The sequence below is a fragment of the Trachinotus anak genome, unplaced genomic scaffold (genome assembly GCF_046630095.1).
Source record: "Trachinotus anak isolate AG129_WGS33_773 ecotype Australia unplaced genomic scaffold, CSIRO_AGI_Tana_v1 ptg000039l, whole genome shotgun sequence".
In the NCBI taxonomy this organism is placed as follows: Eukaryota; Metazoa; Chordata; class Actinopteri; order Carangiformes; family Carangidae; genus Trachinotus; species Trachinotus anak.
This window is the reverse complement of record NW_027273890.1, coordinates 4,118,109-4,134,357: the sequence shown is the minus strand read 5'-3', so window position 1 is coordinate 4,134,357 and position 16,249 is coordinate 4,118,109. Positions and strand designations below refer to the sequence as shown.

The 16,249-nt window shown below is 42.7% G+C and overlaps 1 protein-coding gene across 3 annotated transcripts in view; it reads left to right on the top strand.

Moving 5' to 3' along the window:
• The first annotated feature begins 21 nt into the window (after nucleotides 1-21).
• The window catches only part of LOC139614842 (collagen alpha-3(VI) chain-like), a 96,344-nt gene continuing 80,116 nt past the window's right edge, over nucleotides 22-16,249 (top strand). Inside the window, exons 1-11 of one of the 3 annotated variants that reach the window (XM_071472475.1) lie at nucleotides 22-951; nucleotides 1,078-1,710; nucleotides 1,826-2,416; nucleotides 2,533-3,138; nucleotides 4,794-5,396; nucleotides 5,510-6,112; nucleotides 6,655-7,248; nucleotides 7,404-7,988; nucleotides 8,144-8,746; nucleotides 9,197-9,784; nucleotides 9,904-11,372. In XM_071472475.1, the coding sequence (XP_071328576.1) occupies nucleotides 408-951; nucleotides 1,078-1,710; nucleotides 1,826-2,416; nucleotides 2,533-3,138; nucleotides 4,794-5,396; nucleotides 5,510-6,112; nucleotides 6,655-7,248; nucleotides 7,404-7,988; nucleotides 8,144-8,746; nucleotides 9,197-9,784; nucleotides 9,904-10,547 (6,594 nt within the window). In that variant the 5' untranslated portion in view covers nucleotides 22-407 and the 3' untranslated portion in view covers nucleotides 10,548-11,372. Of the gene's footprint in view, nucleotides 952-1,077; nucleotides 1,711-1,825; nucleotides 2,417-2,532; nucleotides 3,139-4,793; nucleotides 5,397-5,509; nucleotides 6,113-6,654; nucleotides 7,249-7,403; nucleotides 7,989-8,143; nucleotides 8,747-9,196; nucleotides 9,785-9,903; nucleotides 11,373-16,249 lie in introns of those variants that run through there. The other 2 variants (XM_071472472.1, XM_071472473.1) reach the window with 2 other exon arrangements.

Sequence of the window (16,249 nt, the reverse complement as noted above, 5' to 3'; positions counted from 1 at the left end):
GTTTTTAGTTTAAATTTTGTTGATTAATCATTAATGTCATTGAGCATTTATTATTCTATTTTTATTCTCTTATTCTAAACTTAATTGATAGCTTTTAGATTGCTTCTGTCTTTTGTATAAGTAACTGTCAGAACATCAATTACGAACTATATATTTTTGATATAACATTCAGATGGCATCCCCCTTTTTTTTAGTAAGTCAGTATTAGTTCACACATAACCCAAATAATCAAATACAAATATAAATCTAATTCCAGAATGTCATTAATGGGCTTTGTTAGCCTTTAGCATTTACAGGTTTATTATTATAACACTACCTAAAATTAGCTTTTATATTAATGTGTTTTTCCTTTCTTTTCAGTCTTGGCAGTTGGAAAACGAGACATCATTTTCCTAATCGACAGTACAATGGGTGCAACACTAATCAACTCTGTGCGTGAATTCATCAAGCGGTTTGTTGACACCATGCCTATTGGTCCAGATGATGTTCAAGTGGGTGTGGCCCAGTTCAGCAATGTCCCTCGACTTGAGATGGACCTCAACGCCCATTCATCCCGGGATTCTGTAATTGCTGCTTTGGGTGCTATAAAACCAAGACCTGGACAAACGGTCAATATTGGAGCAGCCCTGGATTTCGTGCGGACAAATATGCTGCGGCCTGAGAGGGGCAGTCGTATTCAACAAGGGGTACCCCAGCTTTTACTGTTGATGACCAGTAAAAAATCGAGTGACAGTGTGGAAGTACCTGCTGCGGCTCTGCTCCGAATGGGCGTATTGACTCTGGCTGCAGGCTCCAAGGCTGCCAGTGAGCAAGAGCTGAAACAGATTGCCTTTGCTGACAGCGTTGTGTTCATGAAGGACTTCCGTGCACTGGGCCGCAACCCAAAGGCAATTGTTAATGCGCTCTCCACTCTAGCTGGGGTGGTGGTGACCGAAGTACCCACTGAGCCAGGTAATCCTTTCACTTCTAGGCATATTCTATACACTTCAAAAAGTCATAAAAAGAATTCATAATATGAACTTGAAAATGTAATACACATACACATGGGTAATTTTTGTTTTTTGTGCTTTCTCTTAGTGGTGGAGATAACCACAGTGCAGACTCAAAAAGTAGTTCGAGACATAGTCTTTCTTGTGGATGGCTCAAACTATGTTGGCAGCACTAACTGGCCCTACGTGAGAGACTTCATGATCAACGTGGTCAACCAGCTAGATGTACGTCCTGAGAGAGTCCAGATTGGTCTCCTGCAGTTTGCTGAAAATCCAAAAATTGAATTTTATTTGAACAGCTACAGCAACAGGCAAGATGTTGTGAATACAATCTCTCAACTCAGGCTGATGGGAGGCTCAGTTTTGAATACAGGAGCTGCCATGAAACATGCCCTCGCCACAATGTTCCAGTCATCATCCGGGTCACGCAGGAGGCAGGGTGTCCAGCAGGTGTTGGTTCTGATCACAGGTGGTCCACCCCATGATGAGGTTAAAAGTATAGCTGACAGATTGGCTCTGGCTCAGGTTTTGACCTTCACAGTCAGTTCTGGGCAAGCAGATGATGCCCTCCTGAAGACAGTTGCCTTCGTTCCAGATTTGGGTTACCATGAGCCAAGCTTCTCAAATGTACCAGCTATGGCTGAAGTAATCATGCCAAAGCTGATAACTGTGGTTGGTGATACAGATGTAACAACAATCATTGAAGAACCTGAAGAAACGGGTGAGTTTTTATTAATGAAATTAATATTTCTATTAATGAAGTAAATTTGATATCAGAATAGCAAACTGTAGGATCAAAAGTCTCCCGAATAACAGTTAATTTTGTTTTCCCTCAGCTGTTCGTGGAGGTGAAAGGGATGTTGCCATACTCATTGATGGCTCAGACAACGTTCGAGCAGATTTTGCTGCCATCCGGGATTTTATCATCAAAGTAATTGAACCACTTGACATTGGGATTGACAGGGTACGAGTTTCAGTGGTTCAACACAGTGAGAAGCCAACTCCAAATTTCTACCTTAACACTTATCAAACTAAAGATGAAGTGCTAAGAGCTGTCAGAGGGTTGACCCCAGCTGGTGGACGTAGTCTAAACACAGGATCTGCTTTACGATTCATGAAGGACACCATCTTTTCTGAAAGAAATGGTGGCCGAGCTGCACAAAACGTCCCTCAGTTTAATATCATTTTGACTGGAGGCAGATCCAGAGATAATGTGAAGGAGCCTGCTGGTGCCCTGAAGACAGACGGAGTCATACCTTTTGGTATTGGTGTCAAGAATGCAGACCCAAAGCAGATTGAGGCCATTTCACACAACCCTTCCTTTGCCTTCAACGTCAAGGAATTCAGTGAGCTTACCACCATACCATCAAGGATCAATAACTATTTGAGCCTTCCAAAGGAACAGCTAACCATCGTCATTAATGAAGGTAAGAAAACTTTTGATTCTTATTAGCATGTGAAACTTGCTGTGAGAAAACAACACAACTCCTGCTGGTTTTTGGTGCTTAATCAGAATAATCTAATCTTATTTGTTATGTCTTAGAACAAAGCAATGCTCTGAAAAGAGATATTGTGTTCCTACTGGATGGCTCTGATAACACAAGACATGGATTCCCAGAGATAAAACTCTTTGTTAAGAGCATAGTGGAGAGCCTCTCTGGCAGTGAGGGCCAAGACAGAGTGTCTGTGGTTCAGTTTGCTGATAACCCTGAGGTCAGCTTTTATCTAAATTCTCATAAGACCAAGAATGACATTAGAAATGCCATAGATAATTTAAGGCACAAAGGAGGAAGGCAGCTTAATATTGGACAAGCTCTCCAGTTTGTGAGACACAGTGTCTTCACTTCCTCCATGGGCAGTAGACGATTGGAAGAAGTGCCCCAGATCCTAATTCTTCTAAGTAGCAAACCATCTGCTGATAATGTAAGAAACCCAGCTTTTGCTCTTAAAGACCATGGAATTGTGTCAGTGGGAGTTGGAGTGAGAGATGCCAATCTTGCAGAGTTGGAAATGATTACCTTCAAACCTGGTTTTACATACAAGGTCAATGATTTCTCCAAGTTGGCCTCAATCCAGTCACAAGTTGTTGCTACACTGAACATAAACAAAGACACCAAGGAAACCATGACTGGAATCTCTGATTTAGTAGGTAAGAATTCCACATTTGAATATATGCCTGAAATTGGATTACTTAAAGTTACTTTTACTTTTACAACTTTTACTCTCTAGGATAGTCTCTCCTCTCTCTAATCAACATAAATTCCCAACAATTTATGATAAGATCATGAATGATTCATTATGACACATTTCTCTTGCATGATATTCATGAATAATGTTGATATAAAATCTACTCTGTTTTGAAAAATCAACTGTTATGCATTTCTAAGGGTTTCCAGATGTAGCTCTCGTTTATACTTCTTTCCAATTGTTCATTTTTAATGGTACTTTGAAGATAACTTGCCATGTTCTCTCATACATCTTTTTGATAAAAAAGATGGTTCTTTGGCAGTTCTGCTTGAAATAACTCTTTCCGGGCAACAGGTCATATGTGCTCTTCTGGTCATTTTTTCCCCCTGAGCTTCTGAGTTTCTTTCTCATGCTAATGACTATGCATGAGTGTAGAAAAGTCTTCATTACGTCCATGAATTCTCTTTGTATCACCTTGTTAATGCAGAGAGCAATAAGAAGGACATAGTGTTTCTCCTTGATGGATCGGATGACTCCAGAAATGGACTTCCTGCTATTCGAGAGTTCATCAGAAGAATGGCAGAAGAGCTAGACATTGGTGAAGACAAGGTTCGAGTGGCTGTTGTGCTGTATAGTAATGACACCACGGTTTACTTCAATCTAAAAACTCACAGATCCAAAAAGGCTATCATCTACGCTGTAAGAAGCCTTCGCCATAAAGGAGGTAAACCTCGGAATACTGGGGCTGCTCTGCAGTTTGTGCGAGATCATGTTTTCACAGCATCATCTGGGAGTAGACAACTAGAAGGTGTCCCTCAGATTCTTTTTTTACTGACTGGAGGCAAATCCAGTGATGACGTTTCCAGAGCTGCATTGGACTTAAAACAAATTGGCATTCTGTCTTTTGCCATTGGAATGAAAAATGCTAAACAGGAGGAGCTTCAAAAAATTGCCCTCTCCTCCAGATTCCTTTTCAACTTGCCCATCTTTGGTGAACTTCTTTCCATTCAGCCGGAGATAGCTGCATTTGTCAAGTCGGAAATACGAATCGAGCTGCCTACTGTTGTAGGTAAGAGGCATTGCTAATTTGAAGCTGAATCAGACTCCCCGCTTACATTTTAGTGCAAGTCTTTCAGGGTTTGAACTATCATGAAACTGCATTATCTTCTGAAGAATGTCAGTCAGTTTCATGTGCCTCAAACACAATTTCCTGATGCTCTCTCTTGTTTGGTTCTCAACCTCTTTCCTCATGCGCCTTGGAGAGCCTTTCTTGACAGCCTCACATCGGCATCATTAAGCTCTTCCTTGAGCCAATGATAATCACATCATTGACTGAATATTTAGATATAAAGAATACTGAAATCTTTTATTCAGCTCTTTCCATCTTTCATTTGTGAAAGAGGAATATTTTCTCTCATCTTGTAGTTTTCTCCATGTTTGTTAATTATTTCATCTACCTTTTTTAAGTGCTCTGGTATCTAACACCTTGTTTATTGCAGTAAGTAGTTTGAATTATTCTTATGGCTTTACCAACCATCTAATGTGTATTGCTTGCACCACACTGATGTATTATGTTATTATGTTATTATTAAACAAGGTTTTCCTATTCTTTTCTAGTTGAACTAGAATCCCCTCAAAGAGACATAGTGTTTCTATTGGATGGGTCTGAGGACACACGGAGCGGCTTCCCAGCAATGAAAAGTTTTGTCCAAAGAGTGGTAGAAACACTCAGTATTGGTGAGAACAAAGACCGTGTTGCTGTGGTCCAGTATAGTAGAGATCCACAGACACATTTCAATTTGAACACCTACACGGAAAAACAAGATATTCTTAACGCTCTTCAGGAGCTGAACCATAAAGGGGGCAGACCCCTAAACACTGGGGCAGCCCTGGACTATGTGAAAAATAATGCATTCACTGATTTCTCGGGGAGTCGACATCAAGAAGGTATCCCTCAGATACTGATTCTGTTAAGTGGTGGAAGATCTCAGGATGATGTTGCAAGTGCAGCTGTGGCTCTAAAGCAGGACAAAGTTGTTCCATTCTGTGTAGGTACAAGAAATGCGGACATACTTGAGCTCCAAATGATTGCACATAACCCTTCCTATGCTTTCTCTGTGCTGCGGTTTGATGATATTGGGAGCGTCTATCATCAGCTTGTGTCATTTGTGAAAAGGGTGCCTCGACAACAACCACCACCAAAACCAGAGAATGTATTGGGTAAGGCTGTCTATCTATCTATCTATCTATCTATCTATCTATCTATCTATCTATCTATCTTGAATAACTTCATGTGTAACTCTAACTGAGCATCATCTTTGTGTCTGTGAAAGGTTCTGCAGATCTAACTGAATCCATTCAACGTGATATTGTATTTCTACTGGATTCCTCAGATGAAATGCAAAATGAATTTCAGACAATGCTTGGCTTTGTTGAGAGAATGGTGGAGAATCTCAGTGTGGATGAGGGCAACGATCGTGTTTCAGTGGTGCAGTACAGCAGGGAACCTTCTGCTGATTTTTTTCTGAACACACACAAAACACAACAGAATGTTGTGGACAATCTGCGAAGTCTACAGCATAAAGGAGGCAGACCCCTCAATACTGGTGCAGCCCTCCAGTATGTCAAGGATCATGTTTTCACAGCCTCCTCTGGAAGTAGGCATCAACAAGGTGTCCCTCAGATTTTGGTTCTCTTAACTGGTGGACGGTCCAGTGATGATGTCAGAAATGCCGTAGAAAACTTGAAACAAATGGGTGTGATGGTATTTGTGGTGGGAACAAAGAATGCAGATTCCCTTGAGATTCAGTCTATTTCACAGGAAGCCAGTCATGCTTTCTTTGCATCAGATTCCAGTGATCTGTCAGGCATTGAACAACAAATATTTTCTGCCACCACAAAGGTTGAAACCCCTGCTATTAAACCAGCATCATATGGTAAGACTGTAATGACAAGATCTTTCACTATGTGCACAATTTAAGATGATCAGCATTGTCATACTGACATAGGCCTGTAATCATTCATTTCAATTGGGGGTCAAGGATGGACAGTAACAGACTGGTACCCCTTTTGGCTGTTGGATCCCTTGGCCATCAGATCACAGATATGTTGGATCATTAAGTGAAATATGACAGTTTTCTTGTAAACAAATATTTTGCATATTTAGACAAATAAAACAATTTTCACTTTTGTCCATCACAAAATTTTTTAATTCGCATTGAAAATAACTTAAATGTAACATGCTATTTTTTTTGTCAACCCATTCCTTAAATACTTTAAATTCACCTTTTTTGGACTTGATTACCGATATGTTCTTTGGTGGTCCTTCCCATTTCTGTCAAGCAGAGATTCAAATGAGAGGGTCTGCATTAAAACAAAAATGGTCTGCTGTTGTGCATGTGGGGGGTAACTGAACATTTGCACTTTTCATCAAAAGTTTTATATCAACCAATTTGTTTAAATGTCTGTGTGATTGCAGATCTCAGCAGAAGAGATGTTGTATTCTTGCTTGATGGTTCTGATGATTCTCAGCAAAGATTTCCAGATATTAAAGACTTTGTGCAGAGAATGGTGGCAGACCTAAACATTGATGCAAACAAAGATCGTGTGGCTGTGGTTCAGTACAGTGACACGGCAGAAACTAATTTCAACCTGAGACGTTACTCAACAGAGGATAGTGTCCTTGATGCAGTACGAGGTCTAAGTCACAAAGGAGGTCATCCTCACAACATTGGAGAAGCTCTTCAGTATGTGAGGGACCATGTATTTACTTCCAAGTCAGGAAGTAGACTCCTGGAGGGAGTTCCACAGATACTCATTCTACTGAGTGGTGGAAGATCTGGAGATGACATAAGAACCCCGGTCAGAATGCTGAAAGAAATTGGTGTCATTCCAATTGCCATTGGAACAACTGATGCTGATACCCTAGAGATACAGACATTATCTCATGAACCCAATTATGCACTCTCCATTACTGATTATGAGGAACTTCCTGCTGTTACACAAGATGTGTTGTCATTGTTAAGAAAGGCCTCCCACCATTTAGAGCAAACTGCTCCCACAAAGGGTTTTGGTAAGGTCTAAAGTTTTTACCTTTTCACTAAAAACATTATTTCATTAAGAAATAAAGAGAATGGGGAATCAAAGTTGACTGTCATTGCAGCTGCTTACCTGTTACCTAAGAAAATCATATCGCCTTTGTCTCCACATTTTTTTTCTGTGTTGCAGATTCCAAGAAAAGTGATGTAGTATTTCTTATTGATGGATCATATGACTCACGAAATGGCTTCGAAGAGATACGAGGGTTTATAGAAAAAATTGTTGAAAGTTTAACTGTAGGTGAGAACAGAGATCAAGTGGCTGTTGTTCAATACAGCCGTGATGCCACTGCCAATTTTTACTTGAATTCCTATTCTTCCAAGAGGGATGTGCTCAGTTCTATTAGAACAATGAGGCATAAATTGGGACGGCCCCTCAAGATTGGCAATGCACTGACATTTGTCAAAGACAATGTCTTTGCTGCTTCAGTTGGAGGCAGACATAAAGAATCAGTCCCCCAGTATCTGTATGTATTTAGTGGTGGGCGATCAGTGGATGATGTCAGAAGCCAAGCACAGTCACTCAAAGAAAATGGAATAAAGGCATTTACTATTGGAACAAGGAATGCTGATACTTTGGAAATGCAAACCATTGCTTTCACACCAGCACATAATTTTTATGTGACTAATTTTAACAATCTGCAAAGCATACAACCATCTTTGGAGGCAACATTGAAGGGCACTCATGAAACAACAGAATTTCCAACTGTTATTGGTAAGAAGTAGAACAATAATTTGCATTTTAACATTTTAGAGATGCCATTTATGTGGACATAAAAGTTTTATGGTTATATAAGAACATATATTCAAATATTTCTGTTTACAGCAAAGATGTTGGTTTTGTAAAATGTTTATTTGTATTCATTACAGACCCTTCCATAATTGCAGAATTAGAACTCCTAAGAGCTGATATTGTTTTTCTCCTTGATGGCTCTAATGAAATGCAAGCAAGTGAAAGACAAATTTTGGATTTTGTCAAAGAATTTGTCAAGCCAATAGATATTGGTCCAAGCAAAGTACAAGTCGCTTTGATTCAGTACAGTACAGAGCCCACTACTGATTTTCTCCTGAACACATACTCAGTGAAAGATGATGTCATGAGCCATTTGAACAATGTAAAACTGAAAGGAGGGTTCAGTGTGAACACTGGTATAGCCCTTGATTATGTGAAGAAAGATGTGTTGACGGCTTCATCTGGAAGCAGAGCTGAGCAGGGAGTTCCACAGATACTGATTCTTTTAAGTGGGAGAAAGTCAGAGGACGATGTCTTAGGTCCAGTGGACAGGCTGAGAAAGGATGGAATTGCCCTTTTCACTGTTGGCGTTAATAATGCGGATAGACTGGAGATGGAGCAATTAACACACAGTCCTAGAGCCGAGTATTTTATCAAGGAGAAGTCTGAATTTCCTCTTGTGAGAGAACAGTTGCTCTCAGCCATTGCATCTCACAAAGGCACAGCCAGCCCTGGTGTAGGTGAGTGAAAACACATATAAATTAATTTGACATCATTTCATTTCTGATAAATCTCTAATTTTATGTACACACAAAGACATGTACTTGTCTTACTATATTCATGGGGACCGATCATTGATATAATACATTCCCTAGCCCCTTACTGTAACATTAACCATCACAACAAAATGCCTAGCCCTAACCCTTACTGTTGCTTTGACCTAAACCTATTTCTAACCCTATCCCTAAACCCAAATCTTAACCCTTAAACAGCCATTTAAAGTTTTGGGATACAGCATTTTGGTCAAGTATAATGGACTCCCAATTTTCAGACCCCAAGAATATAGCAGAACAAGGCCACACACACACACACACACACACACACACACACACACACACACACATACATACATATATATATATATATATATATATATATATAACAAAACTGATGATTGTGGACTTTTCTAGGATCCAGCTCCAGCGTGAATAGAGATATTGTCTTTCTCATTGATGGATCTGATGATGTCAGGAGTAGATTCTCTGCTATACGTGAATTTGTTGCAAAAATGGTTGACATTTTTGACCTGGACCAAGGAAAAGATAAAGTTGCTGTTGTTCAGTATAGCAACAATGCTGAACTCAATTTCAATCTGAATACTTACAACACAAGAGATGATGTCCTTAAACATATCGCAAGCCTAAAACCAAAAGGCGGAAGGCCACAGTACATTGGAGCAGCTCTACAGTTTGTGAGGGATAAAGTGTTTGTTTCAGACGCTGGAGGTCGACATCATGAGGGTGCCAAGCAGATACTTGTAATATTGGCTGGTGGAAGATCGAGAGATTCTCCACGAGGCCCAGCAAGTATGCTGAAGGCTGCAGGGGTTGTCACATTTGCAGTTGGATCAAGAATGTCAAATTCAGCTGAAATGCAAGTCATTTCCTCTGACCCAAATCATGCTTACTCAGTTCCTGACTTTGTAAATCTTCCTCGTATTCAGAAAAGTTTGATGAGTCATCTTATTCAAGAGGGAGTTGAGAAGGAAACTAAAGCAGGTAAGAATTTAGATTATTTGAATAATTATTTACAGAAACCACCATTGAATATATTTATGATGATTATTATTAACATCATCAATCTGTTTTCATCTCATCGTATCTATTTTCATTAACAGAGGAAAGTGATGAAAAAGGAAAAGACATAGTTTTTCTTTTGGATGGATCTGATAATACCAGAGATGCCTTTTCAGCCATTCAAGATTTTCTGCACAAAGTAATAGAAAGATTTGACATTGGACCAAAAAAAGACAGAGTTGCTGTGATTCAATTCAGCAATATGGCACTAGCTAATTTCTTTCTGAATTCATTCAAGAGGAAGGAAGATGTCCTAACAGCTGTCAGAAGGCTCTCACACAAAGGTGGAAGACCTCTCAAAATGGGTGCAGCTCTACAATATGTTAAAGACAATGTATTCACAGCTGCCACAGGGAGCAGATACTCAGAAAATGTGCCACAATATCTTGTTGTTTTAAGTAGTGGACCATCAAGTGACCGTGTGGATTTGCCTTTAGCTTCTCTAAAAGAAAGCAATGTCACAATATTAACTATTGGAACAAAAAGCTCTGACCACAAAGAAATGGAGAAGATATCATATGCTCCAAGTTACAGTTTATCAGTTTCTGATATGGCTCAACTTCCAAATATACAAGAGCAAGTTATTTCTGCAATTACAGAAGAAAAATGGAAAAAAGAAATTTCAAAAACAGAACTGATGGGTAAGATGTTATACAGCTATTGTATTCTGCATGATTCAAGTTAAGCTCAAATACAGATCTTGTTCTGATACATGTGAGTGAAACTATTTCCATTTTTAACATTATAATAAGAGCACAAAATAACCTTGTGGTGTTAAAGAGGGAAATCAATAGAAGGAAAAGCAGATGAAATGTAAAGTGTAGGTGGCTAGTGTAGGAGCACAGTGTATAAAAATAAAACCACATATATGGGGATGGCCAATGCTGTAAAAAACAAACGTCAAGCCATGTTTGATTCCTCTGTTTTGGAAAATAAGATATAATATTGTGAATGAAAATATGTCAGGCAAGAGTAAATTCACGTCCAAATAAAAATGAAGAGGACTACATCAGCTGGTTGCAATCTTTCCAACTTTTGCAAATTTTTTTTAAATTGAACTCCAATGAGAACTCATACCACTAAAACTTCAGTACCTTTCAGTAAGAAAGGTACTGAAGTTTTAATCTCAAGATCATGTCGAGTATTTCATTAAGCTCAGGTGAGGCAGTACATATTTGATAAAAAAGCTGTGCAATCTTTGATGTAAATGTTGAGGTTAGCATTCATCGTTTTAGATACTTTTTTAGATTCCATGCGTGCATTTGAAAAGAGGCGCTGGTGTGCTTCCCAGCTGTTTAAAAGAGACAGCCCACCACTCGGTGATAATTTGTTCAGGAGTGTACTTTTGGCAAAGGTTTTCACTTCTTGTCTTCCTGTCTTTTCTCAGTTGACACTGCCAAAAAGGATATCGTATTCCTTCTGGATGGTTCTGAGGGCACAAGGAATGGCTTCCCTGCCATGCGTGATTTTGTTGAGAAAGTGGTGGAGAAACTCAATGTGGGAGAAAACAAAGACCGTGTCTCTGTGGTCCAGTACAGCAGAGATGCGGAGGTCAATTTCTATCTGAACACATACACCACAAAGGAGGATGTTGTGGATTCGGTCAGAGAGCTGAGACACAAAGGAGGCGCACCCCTCAACACCGGGGCAGCCCTCCAGCACGTCAGGGACAATGTCTTTACAAACTCCTCCGGGAGTAGGCGCCTGCAAGGTGTTCCACAGATGTTGATCCTGCTAAGTGGTGGGAGGTCTTTTGACAGTGTAGATACCCCAGCCTCTGCTCTCAAACAACAGGGCATCTCTGTGATCGGCATTGGAACGAGGGGCTCTGACAGTAGAGAGCTGCAGAAGATAACACATGACCCTAGTCTTGCTCTAAGAGTGTCTGAGTTCAGTGACCTCCCCGCTGTCCAAGAACAGCTCTCCTCTGCAATGAGCACAGTGCTAGTGAAGGCCACGGCCATGACGCCAACGGTAACCGGTAAGGAAGTGACCCATTTTTACACTCCAAGCTTATGCTAGGATGCTAATTGACATGTGATAAAGTGTATTTGACTAAGTTCAGGTCAGCCAGTGCCTCTTTGGCAAAACAGTTGTGCCACCTTTGTAGAGTAAGTGGCAAAGGTTGAGGCTAGCTTTCAGCAGGTGAATTCCACGCAGGACACATTTGACAGACCAACCTAAACACGTGTCTCAAATCTTATGTTCCCTAGTGGAGAAACAGCGTCCGGGGAGGGACGTTGTGTTCTTGTTGGATGGATCTGATGGCACTAAGACTGGATTCCCAGCTATGCGAGACTTTGTCCAAAGAGTAGTAGAGACACTCAGCGTGGATGACAACAAAGACCGCGTCTCAGTGGTTCAGTACAGCAGAGATCCAACTGTGCAGTTCTATCTGAACACGTACGGCACAAAAGGCCAGATCCTCGACACTGTCAGAGGTTTGAGGCACAAAGGCGGAAGAACCCTCAACACTGGAGCAGCTCTCCAGTACTTGAGGGATAATGTCTTCACTGCCTCTGCCGGAAGCAGGCGCCTGGAAGGAGTTCCACAGGTCCTGATATTGCTAAGTGGTGGAAGGTCTTCTGACAGTGTTGATGCACCAGCCTCTGCTCTCAAACGGCTGGGTGTCTTGACCTTTACAATTGGAACCAGAGGCTCTGATAGCAGAGAACTGCAGGACATAGCCCACCATCCCAGTAACGCTCTGTCTGTGTCTGAATTCACTGACCTTCCCAGTGTGGAACAGCAGCTCCAGTCCTCCGTGGAGACTGTGGTTACTGACGTCACCGCGGTATCACCAACTGTACTTGGTACGTGAACTAGCGCGGCCTCTCGCCTCGAGGGCCAAGTGACTTGTTTCACCTACGCTGAGGGAGAGAAATGAAGTTTGATACTTGTTTAGCTTGCATGTGTGCATTTGAACAGAGGTGCTGGTGTGCTTCCCTGCTGTTTAACATTGAAGTGGCCAGCTGTAGGTGCTTGTGAGAAAAGAAAAAACTAAAGCAAGAAACAGAAAGAAAGAGACAGCCCACCACTCGGTGATAATTTGTTCAGGAGTGTACTTTTGGCAAAGGTTTTCACTTCTTGTCTTCCTGTCTTTTCTCAGTTGACACTGCCAAAAAGGATATCGTATTCCTTCTGGATGGTTCTGAGGGCACAAGGAATGGCTTCCCTGCCATGCGTGATTTTGTTGAGAAAGTGGTGGAGAAACTCAATGTGGGAGAAAACAAAGACCGTGTCTCTGTGGTCCAGTACAGCAGAGATGCGGAGGTCAATTTCTATCTGAACACATACACCACAAAGGAGGATGTTGTGGATTCGGTCAGAGAGCTGAGACACAAAGGAGGCGCACCCCTCAACACCGGGGCAGCCCTCCAGCACGTCAGGGACAATGTCTTTACAAACTCCTCCGGGAGTAGGCGCCTGCAAGGTGTTCCACAGATGTTGATCCTGCTAAGTGGTGGGAGGTCTTTTGACAGTGTAGATACCCCAGCCTCTGCTCTCAAACAACAGGGCATCTCTGTGATCGGCATTGGAACGAGGGGCTCTGACAGTAGAGAGCTGCAGAAGATAACACATGACCCTAGTCTTGCTCTAAGAGTGTCTGAGTTCAGTGACCTCCCCGCTGTCCAAGAACAGCTCTCCTCTGCAATGAGCACAGTGCTAGTGAAGGCCACGGCCATGACGCCAACGGTAACCGGTAAGGAAGTGACCCATTTTTACACTCCAAGCTTATGCTAGGATGCTAATTGACATGTGATAAAGTGTATTTGACTAAGTTCAGGTCAGCCAGTGCCTCTTTGGCAAAACAGTTGTGCCACCTTTGTAGAGTAAGTGGCAAAGGTTGAGGCTAGCTTTCAGCAGGTGAATTCCACGCAGGACACATTTGACAGACCAACCTAAACACGTGTCTCAAATCTTATGTTCCCTAGTGGAGAAACAGCGTCCGGGGAGGGACGTTGTGTTCTTGTTGGATGGATCTGATGGCACTAAGACTGGATTCCCAGCTATGCGAGACTTTGTCCAAAGAGTAGTAGAGACACTCAGCGTGGATGACAACAAAGACCGCGTCTCAGTGGTTCAGTACAGCAGAGATCCAACTGTGCAGTTCTATCTGAACACGTACGCCACAAAAGGCCAGATCCTCGACACTGTCAGAGGTTTGAGGCACAAAGGCGGAAGAACCCTCAACACTGGAGCAGCTCTCCAGTACTTGAGGGATAATGTCTTCACTGCCTCTGCCGGAAGCAGGCGCCTGGAAGGAGTTCCACAGGTCCTGATATTGCTAAGTGGTGGAAGGTCTTCTGACAGTGTTGATGCACCAGCCTCTGCTCTCAAACGGCTGGGTGTCTTGACCTTTACAATTGGAACCAGAGGCTCTGATAGCAGAGAACTGCAGGACATAGCCCACCATCCCAGTAACGCTCTGTCTGTGTCTGAATTCACTGACCTTCCCAGTGTGGAACAGCAGCTCCAGTCCTCCGTGGAGACTGTGGTTACTGACGTCACCGCGGTATCACCAACTGTACTTGGTACGTGAACTAGCGCGGCCTCTCGCCTCGAGGGCCAAGTGACTTGTTTCACCTACGCTGAGGGAGAGAAATGAAGTTTGATACTTGTTTAGCTTGCATGTGTGCATTTGAACAGAGGTGCTGGTGTGCTTCCCTGCTGTTTAACATTGAAGTGGCCAGCTGTAGGTGCTTGTGAGAAAAGAAAAAACTAAAGCAAGAAACAGAAAGAAAGAGACAGCCCACCACTCGGTGATAATTTGTTCAGGAGTGTACTTTTGGCAAAGGTTTTCACTTCTTGTCTTCCTGTCTTTTCTCAGTTGACACTGCCAAAAAGGATATCGTATTCCTTCTGGATGGTTCTGAGGGCACAAGGAATGGCTTCCCTGCCATGCGTGATTTTGTTGAGAAAGTGGTGGAGAAACTCAATGTGGGAGAAAACAAAGACCGTGTCTCTGTGGTCCAGTACAGCAGAGATGCGGAGGTCAATTTCTATCTGAACACATACACCACAAAGGAGGATGTTGTGGATTCGGTCAGAGAGCTGAGACACAAAGGAGGCGCACCCCTCAACACCGGGGCAGCCCTCCAGCACGTCAGGGACAATGTCTTTACAAACTCCTCCGGGAGTAGGCGCCTGCAAGGTGTTCCACAGATGTTGATCCTGCTAAGTGGTGGGAGGTCTTTTGACAGTGTAGATACCCCAGCCTCTGCTCTCAAACAACAGGGCATCTCTGTGATCGGCATTGGAACGAGGGGCTCTGACAGTAGAGAGCTGCAGAAGATAACACATGACCCTAGTCTTGCTCTAAGAGTGTCTGAGTTCAGTGACCTCCCCGCTGTCCAAGAACAGCTCTCCTCTGCAATGAGCACAGTGCTAGTGAAGGCCACGGCCATGACGCCAACGGTAACCGGTAAGGAAGTGACCCATTTTTACACTCCAAGCTTATGCTAGGATGCTAATTGACATGTGATAAAGTGTATTTGACTAAGTTCAGGTCAGCCAGTGCCTCTTTGGCAAAACAGTTGTGCCACCTTTGTAGAGTAAGTGGCAAAGGTTGAGGCTAGCTTTCAGCAGGTGAATTCCACGCAGGACACATTTGACAGACCAACCTAAACACGTGTCTCAAATCTTATGTTCCCTAGTGGAGAAACAGCGTCCGGGGAGGGACGTTGTGTTCTTGTTGGATGGATCTGATGGCACTAAGACTGGATTCCCAGCTATGCGAGACTTTGTCCAAAGAGTAGTAGAGACACTCAGCGTGGATGACAACAAAGACCGCGTCTCAGTGGTTCAGTACAGCAGAGATCCAACTGTGCAGTTCTATCTGAACACGTACGCCACAAAAGGCCAGATCCTCGACACTGTCAGAGGTTTGAGGCACAAAGGCGGAAGAACCCTCAACACTGGAGCAGCTCTCCAGTACTTGAGGGATAATGTCTTCACTGCCTCTGCCGGAAGCAGGCGCCTGGAAGGAGTTCCACAGGTCCTGATATTGCTAAGTGGTGGAAGGTCTTCTGACAGTGTTGATGCACCAGCCTCTGCTCTCAAACGGCTGGGTGTCTTGACCTTTACAATTGGAACCAGAGGCTCTGATAGCAGAGAACTGCAGGACATAGCCCACCATCCCAGTAACGCTCTGTCTGTGTCTGAATTCACTGACCTTCCCAGTGTGGAACAGCAGCTCCAGTCCTCCGTGGAGACTGTGGTTACTGACGTCACCGCGGTATCACCAACTGTACTTGGTACGTGAACTAGCGCGGCCTCTCGCCTCGAGGGCCAAGTGACTTGTTTCACCTACGCTGAGGGAGAGAAATGAAGTTTGATACTTGTTTAGCTTGCATGTGTGCATTTGAACAGAGGTGCTGGTGTGCT